Raw genomic sequence first — 23628 nt, 5'->3', positions numbered from 1 at the left:
AGAAGCCTTCCCTGACTCCTTCTTACTGAAAGTAGGGCTGTTTATTACCACCCCCCCCCCCCACAGAGCACACCACTTCTGTTCTTTAAACTGTCATCGATAGTTATGTTTATCTGCTTGTTTTTTCTCTTTCCAACTGGGGCTACAGGCTCCATGGGGACAAGATTGTGTGTGTGTGTGTGTGTAAGCTTATTGTGGACAGACCAGAGCAGGTGCTTGGTCAGTATTTTTTGAAGGTAGGACAGAACCAATGAATCAATGAAAGACAGAAGAGACCTGCTTCCAGGTTTTCTCTCAGCTGATTTCTGTATCATCTTCCAAGTCATCCTTCCTTGGCTGGGTAAGGGCTGGTGGAGAGCGACCTGGCCGCCCAGCAAACAAGCTCTCTCCTTGGTGATCGCCAAATCATTTTCATTAGCACGGTCTCTCCTTGCCAGAGGAAAGGCTGTCTGTTTCTGGCCTCGCAGCAGGCGACGGGGCCAAAGCTCAAGCTATTTTTGGTAAAGACATCGGACGAGTGCCATTTCAGCCTCTGCCTTGGTACTTTGTGGTACTTGGTGAAAGTAACACCTCCTTGGGCCAAGCATGGGAGCCCATCATCTATTCTGGAGAAGTGCAGAAGCCTCTGGATTTCTGCACGTAATTTTCTGTCTTGGAGAGTTTTATAATAATAACAATAATGATAATAATTGGCTGGATGGGATACAGAAGGGATGGCATGAGTCATTCATATGTCAGGCTTGAGTGGGTTCCCACTTTGAAAATGGTGCAGTGGGGGGAACTGTGGGTTAATTCCTGGCTCTGCAATGTGACAAGCTTTTGTTCCTTATCGACAAGATGTCCAAAGAGGAGCAAAGTGCTACTGTATGTAATTCATTCTGATCTCACACTTACTTCATTTTAATGCAATCAACTCTTAGTCCCCCGGCTTAGACGGAGAGCAGGGGATTAAGTATACTCAAAATGAGTATGAGTACCACTGTTGGCAGAAGGGAGTCTCAATGCTGAGCAAACAAACAAATAAGCTTGAAGTGTTGGAAATGAGTTAAAAACAGGGATTGAAATAATGATTTTTAAAATGACTAATTTACTTATTTATTTATTTATTTTTGAGAGAGAGAGAGAGAGAGAGAGAGAGAGAGAGCGCAGAGGGAGGGGCAAAGGGATAAGGAGACAAGCACACTCTGCACTGAGCTCAGAGCCCTATGCGGGGCTTGATCTCAGGACTCCGAGATTATGACGTGAGCCAAAATCAAGAGTAGGATGGTTAACCAACTGAGCCACCCAGGTGGCCCAAATAATGATTTGTGCGTGTGTGTCACCCTTCTCCCTAGTGAAACTGAATTGTGTGTGACTGTATGTCCATTTCGCAGCATATAGGGGTGTGAATTGTGCACTGTGCAAGTCTATCAGCACAACTTATGTTGTATATCTCTGAATTCCTCTTTTCCTCTTCTGCCATGGTTGTGTATTACACGATTTGGACAAGTACAAGTGACTGTCCATCATGTGACATTTAATGGTTTGATTTAACGAAAAACAAACAAATAAAACCATATATTGGGTTCCGTCTTGCAGTAAAAAAAAAATCACTCGTCTTTTCCCAACCAGTTTGATATTTTCTAGTTTGATTCTAGTTTCCTCATGTCTGGCTTAATTATTTATGGATATGGATTATACTCAACATTAATTATCATGAGATGTATTTCTCAGTTTCTGGTTTTGTCAGTAATTACTTCTTTTTTCTTGAGCCATTCACCTCTAGGCCCTTATGCCTCCATTCCTTCATTCTTGGTTTCTGTGATACTGTTGATTTGGTGTACAGAGATGTGTTGGACAAATACCTTCCATGAACACGTCTATTTCGTGGCAACCATGGACAGTATTTTTTTTAAGTTCTAAGCCTTCAAAAAGAACTCACCCAATGATTTTATCATTTCATCCTTCTTTGGTGAGAGATTGAAACTTAAAACATCATTTATAGCAAATGACAACACCATGACAGAGCAAATGATTTATTAGATAATAAAAAGAGTTCTCCTCCCAGAGTATTTGCCTTTTGACTGTCCCAACTTAGTCTCAGTCCTCCTATGACACATTCTTGGGTGATTCTCTTCTTTATCTGACACCTACCAAACCAAAGTAACTAAAAGCTAGTGTTCTTGGCCAGAAAGGAAAGATTTATATAAGCTTACAGTTGAAAGGTCTTCAAATTTCATCTGGTCAAAGTAGTCAGCACTCAATAAATGAACTTTCTTCTCCCTAGCTCTGAGTAGGGGTCACCCAACCTCGGTTTGGTCCCTCCTGTGAACAAGAACTGTCTATTTCTGATGCTGTCTTTGTGCCTTTGCAGATAGGGCAAATTAGAAAGATCTTCCTTGAAGGAAGCAAAGCTGCCTCCCTCATGACCTCTGCTCTTCAGAAGGGCTATAGGACCAAGCTGGTGTCACACACATCTTCCCTCTGTCCCTGTCCTGCGGTACCTGGGGCAAGTCTCAATTTGTTGGAGCTTCAGTTTCCATGTGTGCGACGGTAGGGATCTCATTATGACATGTGCGTGATAGTACCTATTTCATTATTCCTTTAACAGGATTAGGACCCCGTCTAGCAGCCTGGTGCCCCATGAATGTCAGTGGGTATCAACCCAAGCATGCTTCAGGAGGGTCGTGCAGTCGAGGCAGTGAGTCCAAAATCTGTTCCCCTTCTTCATCTTACTCTATAGGCAGCCCCGCTTAATGGTTTTGAGGGTGAGCGCCATTGCTAGGCTACTGGGGCATAAATATGGGCCTGGCATTTACATAAGGGAGGACGTATCTCATGGGTGCAGGGGAGTTTAAGTGAGTTAATCCGTGCGTGCGGCTTAGAGCCTTGCCGGGCACCAGAATTTATCAAGCACCCGCTCCGGACGAGGCTTTGGGGGTACACATATTAATGAGGCCAAGCGTTAGCCCCTGGGAAACTTACATTCGGGCGGGAAAGACAGGCTCAAACAAGGAAAATGTAGCAAATGATATCACCAGGATGCCAAGGAAACTGGAGGAAGCTCTTTCTGTAGCTTAAGGTAGGGCAGTATCCCTCCCTGCCTATGCCAAGGTCAGGGCAAACCATGGCAACACCGCTACCCGCACAACAGAAAATCAGCCCTTCTCTGGTAAGAGATGGGGCTGGAGAGGCGGGGTGGGCGGTGGCTGTGATAAAGTGGAATTTCCTCTCCTCCTAAAATCAAACACCGGAGCGAGAAGAGAGGGCGCGTGCTCTCCGCAGGCTGTCCGCGAGGTGCGGGGGCGGGCCGGGGCGCGCTCGGGGTCCGGGAAGAGGGGAGGGATCGGAAGGGGAAGCGGGTCGGGCCAGGTGGGCGGGAGAGGCAGGGAGGGGTGCGGCGCGCTCAAGGGTGTCTGCCCGCGGGTGGCCGCAGCCGGGCGCTGGGACCCGCGCGGCCCCTCCTCCTGGGGGGGCCCCCACCCCTCCGCGGTCCTCCTTCGCTTCCCTCTACCTCCTTCTCCTCCCCTCCCCCCTCTCCTCCCCTCCCCCCTCCTCCCGGGCCCCTGGAAGAGGCAGGGCTGGAGCCCTGAGCAGCCGCCGCTCCTCCTCCCCGCAGGCCGGCGGATGAGTCAGCTGACGGCGGCGCCCCAGCCTCTCCTCGCCGCGCCGCGCGCTCCGCGCTCCCCCGAAGTGGCTGCGAGCCGGCCGCCCACTTTCAGGGTTTGGGGGACAGACAAAGTGATGTGCGCCTTCTAGAGCCGCGCCGAGCCGCCGCCGGAGCCGCTTCGCCGTGTCAACTTTCTCCCTCCACGTCTGCTCCCGACCCGGCCCTGAACCCGCCCCAGAGCCGCTTCGGGTGCGGGCGCCTGGGCGAGGGGGGTCGCCGGCCGTCCAGGATGGCTTCCAATTTTAATGACATAGTGAAGCAAGGGTACGTGCGGATCCGGAGCAGACGCCTGGGGGTAAGTATCGATCCTTTTTTTCCCCTCCCCTTTGCTTCCCTCCGTGCGTTCAATTGTCTCCATCCTCCGCCAGCATCCCCGGAGGCCGGCCCCAGAGTCGGCGGCCGCGTGCGGGCGGATTGCGCGGCGGCTTTCTCAGCCGAAATCCACATCGCCTGCGGCTGCCCCTGCGAGGCCAGGTCTCGGTATGTCATGGATCTATCTTTATCTCTCGGATGACTTGGCTTTCTGCTGGTGGCCGCGTGTTTGGCTTCAGGAGCCGCTGGAGCCCATCGCCTGGAAATAAATATTTCTCGGTAGCCAAGGGAGTCGGAGCCCAGAAAGCCGGCTAGGGGTGCTGAGTCTGCCGGATGCCCCCGGTGCCCCTCTTCCCACTCGCCGCCAACTTAACTTTTCCAGGGGATGGATGGGAGGCTGAGAAAGAGGGCAGGCGCTCTCGCTGTGAACTAGGTCGGTGACCCTCTGACCCCAGGGAGAATTTGCTGCCCAGCGGAAGGTCTCTTCCGGCGTCCGGTCCTGGACGATGACCCGCCTCTGTCCCAGGTGTTGGCCAAGGCGGTGTGGGCTGGCCCTCGGGCCAGGACAGCTCGGGGTGGATCCCCGAATCGGATTTTTCTCTGGTCCTTATCCGGGGTGGTGGACTTCTGTTGCTGTAATACACACAGGAAGCCCACTAGAAGATTCTTTGGGGTGGAACATAACACCTGGTGCAGAGCGGGCTCTCCCTAAATATGGACTATGAGAAAGAATGAATGCATCTGAGGGTACTTGTTGGGGACAGAGGTTGGCACAGGGATGGCTTCTCTCTTAAAACTCCTTCTCTTTTGCCCCCATTCCCTTTGCTCTGCCTTGATAGGACTTCAGAGAGAACTCATTTTGCTTCTCTTTGAGATTGAGTGATGAGGAAAGAATTCTCCAGAGACGGGGAGGATACTGGAATGATTTTTTTTCTCCCCAGATTCCAACCTATATCATTTCCCTTTGCCTTGTGTCAAATATTGTTGCTGTTTTTTTGTTTGTTTGTTTGTTTATTGGGTGTGTTTGGATGCTGGCATTGGGGGGCAGAAAGTTTAGTAACGTCTGAAATCATATCCCCAATGATGTTCAGTGGCCACACTGGGAGTATATTACAGTGATAAACTGAATGTCTTTCCCCACAAATACATGTCATTAGCACCTTTCTGTGCCTTGGTTTTTGTACTTTCTTATGTGTTAGATAATTTTACTGAAAATTGAAAAGAAATTTCAAAGTGCTAACCAGCGAGGGAGGATGAGAGGAAACATCTGTAATTATTAGAAACTCTTGCCTGATTTGTTTTGACCCTTTGCTTGCTTGCTTGCTTTTTTGCCCTGCTGGTTACCATGTTTCAGCAATTATGTCCCGTGCTATTGTGAATATATACATACATAATTAGGAAGAAATGTAACAGAATTTACCAGTCCCTATCAGCCCTGTGCAGGTTTCTTTGATCTTTTCTGCCATGCACATATTCTCATCAGCAGGAGCAACTACTGTTAGGGTACTTGCTTAACTTAGTGACTCATGCAAAGGGCAAGAAATAATAGGAGTTTTATGTTTATGATAACCTTAAGGGCCAGCTGAATTGTTACCCTTTTAAAGGGAGCACTAAAAACACCATTCTAATTTTAGATTTACTCCATCACGTCAGTTGAGGAAATTGATAAGAGACATCCATTCTGTGTTAGGGAGCATTCCAATAGGAGGAAGACATGCATTATTAATGCACAAAATGTGAATTATTCATAAGGATCAGGGTGTATGCCAAATTGTGACGCGTGGTGATTTATTTGAAAGACTGGTTATCCTAACTTCCTAGTTTATGGTAATTGAGATTATTTTTCTATATTATTACAGCTGACATAATATGGTTCTATAAATATTGTGCCAGTGTTTACAGACAGATATTTGAAGCAGAAGTAAAGGAAATACAATTTAGTTTGTACTCATCTTATATTGTACATACTGTATATTGGATGCCAGCAAGCAGTCTCCTCTCTCAGGATTTCTTCATCTTGTCTGTGTTACTACTCAAGTAGATTTGAGTATCTACGGAATGATGCTTATTGTTCATGGAGAGAAAGGTCAAAGATGTAATCAACAAAATCTGATTGTACTTATTAATAATTTATTAATACCAGTTTATTTTTTAAAAAGTCTTCTTATGATGTAATTGATTTATAAAATGAAAGAGGCTGATCACACAGTTGTCAGAAAACACTACAAACTGAAGTTTTCATGGAGGTCCCAAGTAATGAGGAAGAAGGCTTCAGGGAACGGTATGGACCCTTTGTCCAAAGTGAGGAATGTCAGTGGTATTAATCCAGTGTTCATAGAGCCTGGAACAGCATGTGTCTTGTGTAAATCTCAGCCAGCGCTGGGGCATCACTTCTAGTTCAAAGCAGGCACGCATACATGCTCGTTGGACTACAGGGTGATGTGTGACTTTGCCGTTCATAAGCCTCTTGAGGAACTACTATGACATAGTCATTTTATTAATGGAATCGGACAAATATCTGTGGATTAGAACCATGTTTGGGAGGGTTTATAATTAAACAAGAAAACAACCTTTCATGGTAAGCAGCTGTTGTGCCAAGGAATGTTCCCTCAGACTTGGAAAAGGAAGAAAGAGCCATTTCTGCTTCTATTACTCATGAACTCCGTGACCTTGACCTCTCTCGGCCTCAGTCTCCTAATCTGTACAGTGAACACTATTTCATGATGTTGGAAGTATTGACTAAGATCATATCTGTGAGAATGTAATGAATGCGTAGCATTGATTCTCACTGTGTTATTTGATGAAATCAAAGGTGAGTTCGGATTGGCGGAAGGATATGGGGATTATAAATCTCTTTATGTCCAGAAGTGTCCAATGGTATAAATGGTTTTTCAGATCTGGATGTTTTCCTTGAGTGAAGTTTTTACAAATTCTGTACATTTCAGTGATTTTACAGTGGGACACGAGACATTTTAAGACTATCTCCATTCACATGAATGAAAGATAAATGGTCACGTTTAGTTGGGATCCTATACAGTTTAAGTTGATTAAGCAGTCATTTTACATACAGACTTTTTTCTGTAAACATCAAAAGGCTTAATGAAATTCAACTCCTTTAACGCAAAAGTCTCCGTGTCTTTACATCTGCATTCTCCAGCCTAATCTCCATTGGTTCATGGAGGTCTCGAGCTGTGTCCTGGATGCAGGGTTTGCTCAACAATGTCTGTGCCACAATTTAGGGGGCTCTGGGAAGGGGGAAGGGAGCAATTGTCTACAATTATCTGGTGAATCCACAGAAGGCACCAAGAATGCATTCTTAGAGGCATGGTGAATCAGGCGATTTGCACGTCATTAACCTGACTGAGTTGGTGTCCTATAACTGGTGTCCTATAACTGGCCTCACTTGGTTTCTTACTTTGCAACAGAGAGAATTTCCAATCAATAATTGCATGCTTCTGAGTTTAAACTCAGACCTGTTCACCTCATCTACATGCAGTCTCTCGATTACTCGCCTTTAAATCACATGTTGATGTGTCTGTACACCAAGGGCCTCTTCTGTCTAGCCTGCCTTTCCCACCTGGACATTTAAGAGTTTCATACTTAATGCATCCAAACACTCGTTTGTTTCCTCCAAGCCACCTTCTCCTGGAGTCTGCATCTCCGCCACTAGAGGTCCCTGCATTTTAGTTGTCCTGGTTAAAATGAACCAGGCAAGCAAACGAATAGCAAGCAAACCTGTGTTGCACTTCTGTCTTCTCTTTCCAGTCTTCCCACAACCAATCCAGCACGAGATCCTGTGGGCTGTGTTTTTGAAAATGCATTTACAATCTGTCTTTCATACTATCTGCCACTCCCATCCTGGTCCAAGTCCCCATCATCTCCTTCCTATAATGTTATAAAAATCTCCTCACTTGTTCCCCTGGCTCTTCAAACCAACAATGCCTTTCCATGCAATTCAGGGGAAAAGACTTAGATGGGCTCAGAGGCCCTTTGCTGATTCAGAACCTTTTCTCTTGCTGTTACCTCTGGGTGGAATGCTGTTCCCCCCATATCTCTTCCCAGCTGGCTCCTTCATCCCCTTCAGTCTTGCCTCAAATGCCACCTGCTCCCTGAGGCCTTCCAGATACTTAATTTTATTTCTTGCCTCCTCCTCCCCCATATCTTTTTCTGTTTCTCTTCCCCCATATCCCTTCCATTTCTTCTCTCTAGACTTATCACCCCCTCACATACTGGACTTTATTTTACATGTTGATTGCCTGTATCCCTCAAAGAGCACATGAGGCTCTGCGGGGCTGTGACTTCTCTATCTTTTAACTATAGCTGAATGCCAGTGCTGAAATCATGCCCAGCACTACATCAACAGTCTTCTTGATGAAGATTTCTTGAATGAATGAATGAATGAATGAATGAATCACTGTGAACTGGTTTAAGAGCATATACTCTGACCTGAGGCTGTTAAAATCCCAGGTCAGCGACGGGTTATATGGATTTTTGGTGAGTTCCTTAATATTTGTAAGCGTCAGTCTTCTGTAAAACTAGGGAGACTCATAGTACCAACCTTATAGTCGGTCCTCATAAAGGGCTCCACACAATGCTTGACACAACGGAAACCTAATTCATGTTTATTACTGCCCTTTCTCACTACCACGGCTGTTAGGGATGATGAGGCTTAGGTGGTTATTACGTTTATTTACTGCTTCTTCTGGAATAACTCTCATCCTTAAAGAACTTGCTGTTTAATTGGGAAAACAGACTTAATACATGTGCAGTAATTAATGGATAAGCACAAATATTGCTTGACAGCGATGCTAGGTATAGAAGGAATATTTGCCTTTGTAAGATTTTTCATGATCCTTGGATACATGGAAAAGATCATCAGAGACAAAGAAACTCATCTCCATGAAACTTCAGTTTGAATGAGCTCATCAGACTAGGGGGGATTTCTGCTAATTTAGGGGTCTTTCTCTTGGGTGCTAGAGAATGGATTTGAAAAACGGGTTAGTTAATGGCCAGAGTTTAGGCAGAAATATTTTCTCACTCCTTTGCTTCCTTGTTTGACCAGACCCAGTATGACAAAGCAGCTACAATATTCCCTTTAGGGCTTTGGGATCTATAGATGATCCACAGATGACCCACCGTTTTAATGACAAAGTTATAGTCGTAACATCGAAATTCAACCATTCAGGAAGCTACATGGAGCACTGTTTTTCATCCTCAAGAAAAAGAGGCTTTGGGGATAACTTTGTAGTGGTGAAATTCATGATCACCTAGACTGAATACACTGGCCTATGTCCAGACCACTCAGCGTCTTGGCCCCATGTGAATCAACTTCTCCTATTCCTGTGTCAGAAGTGCTTTGCAGCTGGTATTTGTGTCATCTTTACATGATGGTCTGTGTGGATGTTATGATTAATGGTGCATAAAGTCCAGCCTTTCATCATCCTCACCCAAACTGACTTAAGCAAAGAATGGCCGATTTAGTGACTTCATGTGTAGACATAAACGAGATTACTGATGGCATGATTGTCCCCACGTCTGCCATATTTTGCCCCACATCTGCTATATTTTTTTAGCTATATTCATTGACTAGAAGTATTTATTTCTTAAGCAGCTTTGTAATTTTTATGAGAAATCATGATCTTGGGTATTTTAAGAATTTAGTTTTTCATTTGGGCTGTATTTGCTTTCATTTGTTTTATCGTTCATCAGATATTTATGGAGTGCATACTAGTACCAGATCAGGGTAAACCACCTTAAATAAGACAGGTCCGGTCACTGCCCTCAAGGGACTGATGGTCTGTTATTGGTCTTGTATTGTTAACATGAGATTAATATATTCACTGTACTTAAGGATGAATTAGTCTGAGTAATAGATACAATATTGAAGTGCAAAGATCTCTGCAGAAACCGCCCTGTTCTGTTTTTGTGAAATGAGGAAGGTCAAATTTGATTTTCCTCTTAACTCCAGGAATTTGATTCCAGTTGGGTGGAAATTAAGCCTTTGGAGAGTCTAAGCCGGGAAGAGATTATGGTGCCTCCTTCCTGCAACCTCTGTTCCTTTGAAACTCAAAATGAAATTGTGAGTTTAGAAATGCCACAGATATGTGTGAATGTTGAAGTTTTAAAATAGCTTCTTTCTAGGATGCAGATGGCTAAATTTTGAGTAAGTATCTGGAAGCTGATCTTTGCCAAGCAGTAGGGGGGCTTTCTTTATTTTACTAGTGTTCTGTGTCTTTCTTCACGCCCTGGTTCCCAGAGAACATAAATGTTAGCGTGTGTGTATTATGCTCTTGTGTGGAGTCCTTTAAGTAGGTTCTGGGGATAGAATGCAGGTGAACATTCTGGAGTGACGCTTTATAGCTTTTATCAGATTCCTGGTGATGTCCAGACCACCCTGCCCCCAGGCCTCTCACCTCCCACCCCCTACAACTTCAAAAGATTAAGAACCACTGTCTCATTTTTTAAATGTTTTTTTAATTTTTATTTTTCGATGATGGTAGAGTCACATGCAATTGTAAGAAATAATGCAGAAAGATCTCTCATACCCAGTTCCTCCCAATGGCAATATTCTTCAAGTATATACTATAGTATTACAACCAAGATACTGACATTGGTACAATCAAGAGAAAGAACATTCCCTCACCACAAGGTCCTTCTTGTTTTTTTTATAGCTTCCCCTACTGCTCCCCCTCCCACAGCCCTAAAGCCTTGACAACCACTAATCTGTTTTCCGTTTCTATAATTTTATCATCTTGAGAATATTATACAAATGGAATCATATGGCGTGTAACCTTTTGAGATTTGGGTTTTCTTTTTTCCTTTTTTCTTACTCAGCATGATTCTCTGGAATTGTTGTGATTGTTTTGGGTATCGTGGTTCATTCCTTCATGTCCCATGGAATGGATGGACCATAGTTTGCTTAGCCATTCATCTGCTGAAGGACATTTAGGGTGGTTTCCATTTTGGGGCTGTTACAGAAAAAGCTGATATAAATGTTGGTATACAGATCTTTGTAGGAATATAGGTTTACATACCTTCTAGATAAATGCCCAGGAGTGCCACTGTTCGGTGGTATTGGTATTTGCATGTCTAATTTTTTAAAGTAACTGCCCAACTGCTTTTCATAGTATTTGTACTGTTTTATGTTCACACCAGCAACATAGAATCCGGTTTCTCTGTGTTCCTGCCACCATTTCATGTTGTCACTGGGTTTTGGTGTCCCTACTATTTTTTATTTTAGACATTCTGATATATGTGTGGTGATAGCTCATTGTGGCTTTGATTTACATTTTTGTAATGGGTAGTAACCTTGAGCTGCTTTTCATGTCTTATTTGCCAACTGGATATACATTTTGATAAAATGTTCATGTCTTTTGCCCATTTTCTAATTGGGTTGTTTGTTTTTTTGACTGTTGAGTTTGAATGTTCTTTATATATTCTAGGTATCAATCCTTTCAGACCTGTGGTTCTTAAATGTTTCCACTCAGTAGGTAGCTTGTCTTTCCTACCTTCTCAACAAAGTCTTTCACAGAACAAAGGTTTTTAATTGTGATGAAATCCAGTTTATTCCTTTCTTGCTTTTGTGGATCATGCTTTTGGTACTAACACTTTGCCCAGCTCAAGATCCCCAATGATTTTTTTCTAGAAAAAAAAAATTTTTTTTTTAGAGTATTACCTTTTACATTCAAACCCATGATCCATTTTGAGTTAATTTTTGTGTAAGTTGCACATTTAAGTGTAGATTCATTTTTTGCCTATGGATGGCCAATTGTTGCAGCATGCTTTGTGGAAAAGTCTTTTCTTCATTGAGCATATTTATGTGTTTTTATTCTTAAGTCATTTATTCTGTTCCATTGCTTTGTATGCCCATATATATGTAGCAGTATGTCTGTATATGTCTATATGTATAGCTATACAATAATCTTGAAACAGGGTAGACTAATTCTTCCCACTTTATTTTCTCTTTCTCAAAATTATTTTAGGTATTGTCATTCCTTTGCCTTTTGATATGGAATTTAGAATAATTTTGACTGTAACTACCGCAGATATTGCTGAGACATGCTTCCTCCCTCCCTTTCTCCTTTTTTTCTTTTCTTTCTTCCTTTCTGACTTTCATAACTGAATTGATGCATTATTTCTTTCCATGGTGGAAATAGCGTACATTTGAAACTGACACTTTTGCTTGGATCTCAGCTTGGCCACTTACTGATTCTATGGCCTTGAGAAAATTGCTTATTCTTTCTGAAATTTTGCTTCATCATGTACAAAAATGAGGATAGTAATATACTTCTCACAAAAGATAAGTATATCAAACTCTTAATCCTGCACCTGACTCATAGGAACTTAATGAATGGTGATAATGTTGATTTTTATTTTTTTATTATTGAAAGATTGAGGTGATATTTGTTGTTCATTGTCTATAAGAACAGTAAGCTGGTAAAAATAAATTCACTCATCTCAGCAGAAGTGTCACGGTGTTGGTAATGAAAATCAGAAAGCATTTAGCTTTCCTCTTGCTGTTAACTTTAGTAATATTGGACTCATTTTGGAGTCACTCCTGAAACACTGTGTTAGAAAATATAGAATTGGCCCATACCTTTGATTCAAAGACTGATCACAGTATTTTTTGCCTACCTACTCTAATAGTGGCCCTCAAACCTGGGAATTGTATATCTTGAGAGAAAGTAATTATTAGGGCAGTCAGTAACATCAAATCACAAGATAAGAAAAATGTTATTTCTTAATTAACTTGTCTGAAAGAACAGATGCCTTGAAGTCCTTTTACTTTTAAAATTTTATTTATTTTATTTTGTTTTTATTTTTAAAAGATTTTATTTTACACAATCTCTGTACCCAGCATGGGGCTCGAACTTACAACCCTCAGATCAAGAGTTGCATGCTCTACCAACTGAGCCAGCCAGGCACTCCCTGAAGGCCTTTTAATAGGGAGAACACCGTACTTAGCTGCAGAGGCTTCGGGTAACAGTCTTATGTTTTATTGTATTCATTAACTTCATATTGCATTAAATTTTACATTTACCTTCAAGGGATATTGGTTTTCCATTTAAGATAAAAATGTGTAGCTTCCTCCTTAAATAAGCTTATTTAATTTAAAAAGTAAAGTTGTTTAATGGATCGCTAACTCATAGTGCAAGCATACCACAGAGTAGCAAAAATTAGGAAGGTAAGGGCTCCTGGGTGGTTCAATTGGTTAAACTTCTGCCTTTGGCTCAGATCATGATCTCAGGGTCCTGGGATTGAGTCCCACATTGGGCTCCCTGCTCAACAGGGAGTCTGCTTCTTCCTCTCCCTCTGCCTGCTGCTCCCCCTGCTTGTGTTCGATCTCTCTCTCTCTCTCTCTCTCGCTGTCAAATAAATAAAGACAATCTTAAAAAAAAGTATGAAGGTAGGTGGTGGAACTCAGTATGGCACAAATCCAAATGTTGGCCTATGCATGACTGAGCTTGGGAGACTCAATGACGATTATACTTCTCTTCTTAAGTAGGTTCCTCAACCCTTATATGTAAAGCTTATACTGACCATATTGCTTGATTCGATACAAATACTTAAAAAATTGGTTCCTAAGAAAAAATATCCCAGGTACTCAACACATCCTCTTTTAAAAATTCCATCTGATATCACCATAATGTATATGTTCCTTCTCACCCTAAAAACCTCCACAAATTTATCTCAAATTTGCCTAAACCTTTATTTTGTCTTTTCTTCACTAATGTTTACAGTGAATACTTTAGTGGTTAACAGAAAGAAAAGTAAGTCTATCTTATGAATGGGCTAACTCAAATTAAAGCCCTGGTTTAAGTTCAGAGCTTTTCCTTAATACAAGTTTCACTATTTAGGAAAGCAATTAAAGCCTTAAAATGCATTTTATTATCTTAAAACCACTCAATAAAAGAACTTTATTTTAAAAACCTTCAAGAAATCATACCTCTCTGAATCCCCTAGGAAAACTGACTCTTCATATGAACAATTTCTTTACTTCAGGTTTCCATTTCGTGGGCTAATCTGCAAAAGAACCACTTTTTAAGCCCAAGTTGTATTATACCAACATTGACCCCAGATCCAGATGTTACGAAACTGGGCTAGTTCTCAACATCCATGAATTCAGATGGAAAATGTGGTGTGAAGTGAAGTTTGAAAGGAACATTTCCTGGGGAGTTTGCCCTGAGAGGTCTTCATCGGTTTGAACAGATCTCCATTAATGGCTCCTCTTTTCTCTGAATTTCTCCTGCACGGCTCTCTCTTGGTCTCCAGATTTTAACTTTATAATTCCTGCCTCAGAACAACCTGCCAGGACCACCGCATCTAAAATGTCTTTTTCTCACATCCCTCTAGAGCATCCTTCTAATTGAAGAGTATGAAAAGGTTTTTAAAGATTTTCTTAACTTTTGCGCCAGATACTTTTCTTCATAATATTTTTGTAGGTTATTTCTTCTCCTACTAGGGTTTAAGTTTTAGGAGGCCAAAGACCTTAGCTACCTAGTTCACTCTGTATCCTCAGCTCTCTGCCCATAGTAAATGTTCAATATTTGCTGACCAAATGAATGAGTGATTTTGCTACAGATCAGAATAGTAGAATGAGATATTCACATTATATCCCACTTAATTTTGTTGTAGATTTTGTGCTGGAGTGGCATAATGTTCTAGAATTTCTCATAATTGCGGTTGGTATGTAACCTGCAAAGTCAGTATCCGGGAATATAGCAATTAATGCTGGAGGTTTAGACTGACCCCCTTAAAATTAAATCTTGGTTTCTTCTTGTGGTAGGCAATATGTATATTGGATTCAGATTAGAAAGTTCAAAGTTTGTACATTGAACAATAATATTTCCTTTGAACTTTGTTCCCAGAAATCTAGTTCCCAGAAGCAATCACTGTGAATATTCCAAAATAGTCTATGTATAGCTAGTTTTGTATGTGCATATGTGCGATATATAATTACATACTCTTCTGTGCTGTGGGCTTCTTATTCAGTGATATATCATGCTTTTCAATTATTAGGGTTCCAGTGTATAAATAAATTCTGTCAATTTATTTAATTACTCATTCTTCTTTCTCCCTTTTATCTGTTATTAAAGATGGGCATGAAGAAGGTGTTTTGTGCCCATTTTACAGATCACAAGACTGAGTGCCTGAGAGGGTAAGTTTTTGTCCAAGTCACATAGCTGGTATACAGCAGAGCCCAAGTTTGAGTCCTAGCTGCCAGTCGTTGTGGAATAGTTGAGTAATTCTTTTTCTTCCCTGTGACAAGCAGTGCCACAGATGACCCCTCCTCCCACCCAGTGGTGAGCATACTAGTAGATGAATTCCTAGAAGTGGGACTCAGTGTCTAAAGTGTATTTACACATAAAGTTTTATCAAAGTTGCCTTGCCATCTATGAGAATGCCTGGTTCTTCTCATCTTGCAAAAGTATGCTTTGAGAGCTTTTCCGAGGTTTTGCTAATCCAGCGGGTGAAAGACGGAGCCATTTGTGTACGGATTTTCTCCAGTCTGAGGTTGAGTTCTTGGCAGTTTTATAATTAGAATCTTTTCAATTTTGTCATCTTTTTTTCTTTTAGGGTAACATTCAACTTTAGTTATTACTAGGATTTAGTAAGGAAGCAAGGATTTGCTTTATTAGAAAAGCACCTTCGTGGGAAAGGCTATGCAGAAATCTTTCATGTAGAAGATACAGTAAATCATATGTTTACAGTGACTGTTTTTAATTTTTATTCTAAAAATAGAACTATAAAATTAAAAATTTGATCAGTATCTATTGGGTAACAAGATGTTTACTGAATCAAATAAATAAATATTGACTAATACAGCCTGTATATATTAATTAATGCAGCTGGTGTCTTTATTAACCTGGTCGTATTAACCTATAAGATGCTTCAAGTGGGTCTGGCTGGGAGGCGGGATGAGATAGCTAGATGCAATTTCTGAATAATCCATTTATGTGGAATATTAATATCCTAGATATTAAGAACCACAAGTCCTTGCTTAGTGCGGTATCTTGAACTTCTCTTCATCTTTTTTTTTTTTAAGATTTATTTATTTTATTTTAGAGAGAGAGCGCGAGCAGGGGGAGGGGACAGAGAGAGGGGGAGACAAGCTCACTCCCACTGAGCGCAGAGCCCGATGCAGGGCTCCATCCCAGCATCCTGAGATCAGGACCTGAGCTGAAACCAAGAGTTGGAGGCTTCCCTGACTGAGCCACCCAGGCGGAACATCTTCTCTTTTCTTCTTCCTCTTTGTCATGTAAGTCTTGTGCTCTTACTGCTTCCTTCCATCTATAATGCCCTTCCCCGAGTGGCTGGCCCTCACTTCAGTCATCAGCTTAGAAGTCACCTCCCCAGGGAACGGTTGACCATCCGGTTGCGGGTGTGTTCCCCCCCCCCCCCCAGTATTTTCGGTCTCATATCCTTTTTGTTTCATCCAGAATCACATTCCTCACGACTGTAATGATCTGTTAGATTACTCATTTCTTTATGTCTCATTTTTTCCCTACTTACCTCTAAACATCAAGAAGATAAAATCATCAGTTTTGTTAACGGCAGAATTCTCCATGGCTCAAGTAGTGTCTGGGCACACAGTAGGACCTCAGCCAACATTTAGGTACAAATGAAACTCTGAAACAACATTTGGCATATTAAATTATGAAGTAGACAATAACCCTCACAGATAATGTATGTATGTATTTATAAATATCAAGGAGCTCCAAGAGTTCTGCGGTGTTCCGTTGCATGATTTTTGGTTGTAGCCATTTTTCAGGATCCAGTTTGTAGTCCTTAGTGCAGGCCCGGCATGTGGAGGAGAAAAACCTGGCTGGCATTAACAAAAAAGGGCCTTTCTTTTGTTCTGTCCTAGTGCTGCCGGCCATCTGCTGTGACCAGAGCTTGTCATTGAACTTCTCACACCTCAGCTTCCATTGCAGCAAGACGGAAGTATTAATGTCTGACCTTTCTGTCTCACCACCTGTCCACCTCTGAGCCAGAGTGCAGTTGTGGGTGGGAAGAACACGCCCAAGCACATGAAACGTTCTGTTTCGTCCCAGGCAGGTCTTCCCAGGGCCCCCTAAGTGGAAAATAGAAGAGAAAACTTGGATTCCATTGAGCTGTTTGGGTCAGACCCAGGACAAAACCAGATAACTTTGTAAATCTATTATTTACCTTGAATTTCAAAAGATAGAGTTGACTATCTAGTAAAAAAGTAAAAGAAAAGAAAAGAAAAAAGGGAGGGAGGAAGGAAGGCAGTCCACTTTAGCTACAACAAAAGATTGCTTTTTTTTTTTTTTTAAGATTTTATTTATTTGACAGACAGAGATCACAAGCAGGCAGAGAGGCAGGCAGAGAGAGAGGAGGAAGCAGGCTCCCCACCGAGCAGAGAGCCCGATGCGGGGCTCCATCCCAGGACCCTGGGATCATGACCTGAGCCGAAAGCAGAGGCTTTAACCCACTGAGCCACCCAGGAGCCCCCAAAAGATTGCTTTTAAAATAATCTATCTCTGTGTGTGTGTATGTATCAGTTCTTTTTAACTAGTGTTTTACATTACATGTATGTGGCAAATAAATAGAACAATGCAAAAAGAATAGAGTGAAGAGGCAGTTTCGCTCCTACCCCATGCTTGTCTCACTTCCTAGGCATACCATTCTGGGCAGATACTTGTCTATTTTTGTAGAGATATGTGTGCATAGACATACATAAAAATGCAGGTGTTTTTGTATAGTTCATTTTGTACATATGGGTTCATATTTAATATTGTTGTATACCCTGTCCCTTTTCTTCTAATTTATGTTGGAGGACTTTTCAGCACCTTTTATGGATGCCCACTGTTCGTTTATTTGGCTGTTTCACAATTTCTTTAGTTAACACTCTTAATGGACACTTGAAGGTAATGTCTCGTTTTGGCTAATTAAACGGTAAAGCAGGGCACATCCTTGTGCATACCTGTATACATACACAATACTTTATTTCTAAGTTAAATCAAAAAAGGAGTTTCTCTTACAAAGTGGTGTACCTCACAATTTTGATAAATAGAGCCAATTTTCCTTCAAAGAGTTTGTTCCAGGTATGTTCCCACTGAGTGCTCAGGAGTTCAGTACTTGTTTCTGCCAGTCGTAACGTGTGTGTGTATCTGTGGGTGTGTGTGTGTGAGTGTGTGTGTGTGTGTGTGTGTGTGTGTGTGTATAACTCTTGAAGGGTATTCTCCTGCCTCCATTCCTCGGCTCAGTCCTCCACTCCCCAGATCTATTCGGCTTACTAGAAATTGATCACCTAAAAAAATATCAAACCCAATCCTACCCTAATTCTATTTTTAAATATTCTCAGATGCCTTCCCCTTACACGTAATTATTCTGTAATGTAATTCTATACTCAAGACACCCTGTGGTCTAGAGCCTGCCATATCTCATACCACCCATATCAGTGTTCAGATCAGTGCACCCCCAAATCGGTGCTAAAGGCAACTATGCCATTTCTAGTTCCTTCACTGTCCAGGCTTTTTCCTTTATTACTATCCATATGCCTGCTGTTTCATTGATTAAAAAGTTCCTCCTTTTCCTTTTACTTTCTCTATTTTTTTTCTCACCCCGAAAATCCCAGCTGGATGTCCTTGATTTGGAGATGCTTTCCCCGACACTATAACACCATTCCCCATCTCAGTGGTGGGAGGTCCCAGTTGCCACATGTATCCCGTTACATTTAAATTAATTGAAATCAAATAAAATTTTAAAAATTAAGTCCCCTAGTTAGACTAGCCGCATTTTAAGTGTTCAATAGCTAGATTTCTTTAGCGGTTACCATCTTGGACAGTACAGATTCAGAATATTTCCATTGTCCTAGAAAATTCTGTTGGACAGTGCTACCTTATGTTTCTTCATAACACTCATTGCTGTTTCAAGATACATGTTTTGAGAATATTGTTTTAATGATTGTACCCTCACTAGTCTGTGAGCTCCATAAGGGCACAGCTTGTCCTTGTCTGGGTCCTTGCTTTTTCCCATTACAGAGGTTCTACAATTGGTGAATGAATGAGTGAGTGAGTGAGTGAGTGAGTGACTCTTTATTGTGCTTCACTGATCAGTAGACCTTCTGGGAAGGGGCCGAATCCTCCATGCCTTTACCCAAGTCCCCTTCACATTCCAGTTGGGAGTCTTAGCAGAACCCTCATTCTTATAACATCATGATCCAGGAGGATTTGAACTTTGCCATTGGGCTTGATACTTCAGCATCCATTGCCTAACTATCAACAGGTTGCCCAGGATTGGGTTAGACCTGTGCAGTAGGCATCTTAGTGGACCTCCCAGATCTTCCTCCCCATCCCTCCACCCCCACTTGGAACTGAAGCCCTTCTTTCTCCAGCTGGGAGTGCTCAGAGTGGTTCAGACTGACAACTTGCAGCTATGCCCCCTGTTTCTCCCAAAGAGAGCTACATGGCCAAAAGCCAAACCTCTTTCCATGGGGCACAGCCTACACTCAAGACCTGCCCCATTTGGGATGACTCTGAGTGGGTGGTGGATCTTCAGAGGGCATTGTGGAGAGTGGGTCACAGTTGACATGCACCCTTGACTCCCTCCTAGGTATTGCTCTTGAGAGCCCTTCTCATTGAACTTCCAGAATTCAAATCTCCTTCTTAGAATTTGCTTCCCAGGAAACTCAACTTACAGCAATCTGACTTATAATTAAAAATCTGCAGCTTTAGCTCAGCCTTCCAAAGAAGGATCCCTGATCTTTTGTAATATGTTTTTGCTTGATTTGTTGGCCCACGGATTCTGATTTTTACCTATTGTTCTCAAAACTAAAACGATTCATTAATTTAATTTTCATAAAAAGTTTGGTGGCTTATTTCATTTATTAGGTTGTTAAAATGGTCCAGTCTGTTCAGTAGAATCATCTGATAAATGAATTAAAAAAATACCTTATCCACTTTATTACATTGAATCTGGACTCCATAAATTATTAGTATCAGCCTTGATTTTTTTTGTTTTGTTTTGTTTTGTTTCTTGGAGGAGGAAGCTCCAAATAAACAGTAGGCAAGATTTATATGCATATTACTTTAGCGTTTCTTGCCTGAAAGTCTTGATTTCAGTCCTTTTTCCTGCATACCTGTTCACACTGTCATAAAAGGGGAGTGCTGGTTATAGCTTTGTAGCCAGAGGGAAGATAAATGCTTTTGTCTGTGAGTGTGATTCTACTTTATTCCTGAACAGGACACTTGGCCATCACGTAGCCCACTCGCTGAGAGGAGACAATTTGATTTTTCTTTATAGCTGTCAATTTCATTGGGCAACTGTGAATTTCTGGGGAAATATATGGAATATATGGAAATAGATGGAGTTACAGAAGATACGCTGACTGGCAGATGTTTTGAGATTGATTAAAGATTTAGAAAGAAGTACATTTCCCCAGGCTGCTGGGCTCCCTTTTAATGAGATTGACAGTTTTACACATGGGGCTGAAAAAGTTCTTTATCATACAGAAATAAATGTCTAAAGTTAAATCCACTTGAGAGAGATGGATACAGGGTAAAGTGTATGTGAAGAAGATTGGACATTTTACTGGTGTTTAACTTTGAAGCTTATTTTCTAGAGAAAGATGAAGTCGAATATTTCAAAGATGAAAAAATCCTTTTGTTAGACTAATTGCTCTAATATTAACTCAAAGAGTGGGGCAGCTTTCCACGAGTTCAGGTCACGCATTCCAGGGAACTTGTAATCGTGATTTTAGATAGGCTTTAGGCACATGGAGATAAAAATTAGCAACTTTCATTTCATCTTCCAGAGGTTCAAGCTGAAAAAGCCATTGGCATATTGGTTGGAAAAATGACTAATAAGGAGATTATAAGAGTTATTAAAAAATATTTCTTACTATTCTCTGACCTAGAGAGGCATGCAAGTGAAGGTTATACTAAATATAATATATAAAAAGAATAACATCTTCAAGTTTTGATACTAGAGGATAGAGAAAAGAGCCAGAATAAATAGACATCCATAATAAAAACAGTTTGATACTGACTTTTCTGATCCCTGTATTTTACTGATGGGGAAACTGAGGCCCTGAGAGATTTCATGACTTCTCCAGAGCTCTGGCCCCTCAGGAACTGACCTGTGAGTCTACAACCTGGGGGCTCAGAGCATAAACTTCGGTGACAGGTGGCAGACAGATCTTTCTAGGCCGCAGACTTACTGTAATTTTGTTTATGTTTCTTAATCTCTCTCAATTTGTTCTCTCAGTTAATTGGTGTCTATAATTATGGTGCCTATCTCATAGGGGTGTGTGAAAATTACATAAAATAATTGATGAAGTGGTTTTCATAGCTTGTAGGCTACTTTGAAAAGCAGATTTTGAAGTTGGAGAGCTAGACTGCTTTGTTCCCATGGGTTTGTAAGCCACGGCCTCTGCCAGGAGCGTCGTGGGTGCTTAGTGAATCAAGGAGTGAACACCAAACACCAAAATATGAAGAGGCTGCTACTTGGAATTACCAAGGCTAAACTTGTGATCCAATTAAAATGTTAATTTAAATAGTCTTGTGTTCGAAGGACATACTGGTATTTTACCCTTTGAATTCATATTTCCAAACTCTTATAACTAAATTGTGAAATCATGTAATTGAGGTGTTGGTAAAGGCAGGAGTGGGTGGTTGAAAGGTGGTGTAATCTGTTGTAAGGTGAAAAATTGCCCACCGAAAATCGGAAGCCTTCAAGTTTTGCTCTGTTCTGCTTTACTCCATTGTTGTATCTTCTGGAAGATTGTCCTGATACCTTGTGGTGTATGAGAAAAAGCAAATGACAGAAAAAAAAAAGAGGAATTTTGGTGCACATGTATTCACAGAATATATTACTGTGTGGGCATAGAAAAGTGAAGAAAGAAATGGTTTCTGGTAGTAACTATTAAAAATGTAACCGTGGGGGCGCCTGGGTGGCTCAGTGGGTTAAGCCGCTGCCTTCGGCTCAGGTCATGATCTCAGGGTCCTGGGATCGAGTCCCGCATCGGGCTCTCTGCTCGGCAGGGAGCCTGCTTCCCTCTCTCTCTCTCTCTCTCTCTCTGCCTGCCTCTCTGTCTACTTGTGATCTCTCTCTGTCAAATAAATAAATAAAATCTTTAAAAAAAAAAAAAGTAACCGTGCTTTCCTCTAAGAAGTGGGACCGGTGCAGGTAAGGTGAGGTGGGTGGTCATCTGCTTTTTACTCTTAGGCTTTTCAATTTCTTTATTTACCTGTTTGCTTATGTATTTTTATGATGCACATTCATATCTTTTGTAGTATAACAAAAACAAATATTATGACCGTAATTGGCTATAAATAAAGAACAAAGAACATTGGTTGGGAGATGAGACTCTTTGTGAATTCATTTTATTTAAAAATATATTGAAAATGCATCTTTATACAAGGGCATATACTTACATATTGTGTTGTCCTAAAAGATATCATCCAGTAATGGCACTGACCTTTTCTCTTATGTAGCTGTTGGGACCTTGGACAGCAATGGATCATGTTCATTCATACGTAAAGCCACGCATTTGTCACTTCGACTGTGTATTTTCCTTTGCAAGAGAGCTAGCAAGGCAGCGGGACCTCCTGCACCTTAGCATAATTATTATGGCTTGTCAGAAACATTATAAGACATCTTCCCAATTAGAATGAAATATACTTTCCTTTAGTGATCATTATTAATGTTGTTTTAATTAAGAGCATTGATAGCTCAGGGTTTCAGCCATATCTCACTCGCTGTGGTAAATTTGAGGATTAAACGGTCTTTTCACATACCCTATTATCAGAGGAACAATAGCAGCTCTAGTCAGTCAAGAGAGAAAGACGGGACTGCGTTCTTATGCTCAGATATTTCAAGATGGCTGATTTGGTAGTGAGAGACAGTGGTCAGACTGAGAAAATGGGAAAAGGAGGCTGGGTCAGATTTTTAGAGCAAATGAAGCTGATTTGGAATTGCAAGTTACCTTGATAATTTGTTCACTTCTAGTTTCCTGTGTTATTTTGCAAGTGTTGGTGTTTGCTTTTATGTAGCAAAATTACATGAACTGTTTTTGAGTTGTGGTCCCAACGATCTGTCTAAATTGCGTAACCGACATATATTAAGACTATAATATAAAGCAGGGAAGGAGAGGATTGTGCCCCTCTGAGGTTTGAATCCAGTCTCAGCCCCTTACAATGTGCTGTCCTTGTCCTCAATTTATAGATGAAGGAGCTGGGCTTACAGGGAATCATAATCTACTCAAGATGGGTTAGCCTAAGTAAGAACCAAAGGAGCAAAAGAGTTGAGGTCCATGCTTGTCTCTGTTTAATCTCTGTCACACTAATGCAGGTCTCTATACACAGTCCTTGTAATTTTAGCATCAGTAATAGGACTAAACTGAATGCCTTGAAATGCTACTATAGGACTGCCTCTTTTAGATATTTTCTTGACCTATTTTATTTATCCAAGATTCTCTGAAAATGAGAAGAAACTTCAGACTTGCTAATGAGCAAAAGAACTAAAAGAACTGCATCTGAGTAAAAACCAAAATTTTATGACCATGTGAATGTCATACAACTGGCTTGAAAGATAGTGGAAAGACAGTACAGCTAGGGTGTCTGAGCATTCTTTGTGTGTTTATTTATTCCTTAAGGAATAGACCGTTGGACTAAGTGAGGTTCTATAAATGGAATCTTTAG

At 41.4% G+C, this 23628-nt stretch overlaps 1 protein-coding gene across 1 annotated transcript in view; it reads left to right on the top strand.

Moving 5' to 3' along the window:
- The first annotated feature begins 3545 nt into the window (after window positions 1–3545).
- The window catches only part of LOC111141588 (docking protein 5), a 154805-nt gene continuing 134722 nt past the window's right edge, over window positions 3546–23628 (top strand). The window contains exon 1 of the mRNA XM_022494253.1: window positions 3546–3944. Coding sequence (XP_022349961.1) covers window positions 3879–3944 — 66 coding nt within the window. The 5' untranslated portion in view covers window positions 3546–3878. The remainder of the gene's footprint in view (window positions 3945–23628) is intronic.

Source organism: Enhydra lutris, unplaced genomic scaffold (genome assembly GCF_002288905.1).
Source record: "Enhydra lutris kenyoni isolate GAN:26980312 unplaced genomic scaffold, ASM228890v2 scaffoldscaffold6, whole genome shotgun sequence".
Taxonomy (NCBI): domain Eukaryota; kingdom Metazoa; phylum Chordata; class Mammalia; order Carnivora; family Mustelidae; genus Enhydra; species Enhydra lutris.
The sequence above is the reverse complement of the archived record's forward strand: the minus strand, read 5'-3'. Positions and strand labels throughout refer to the sequence as shown.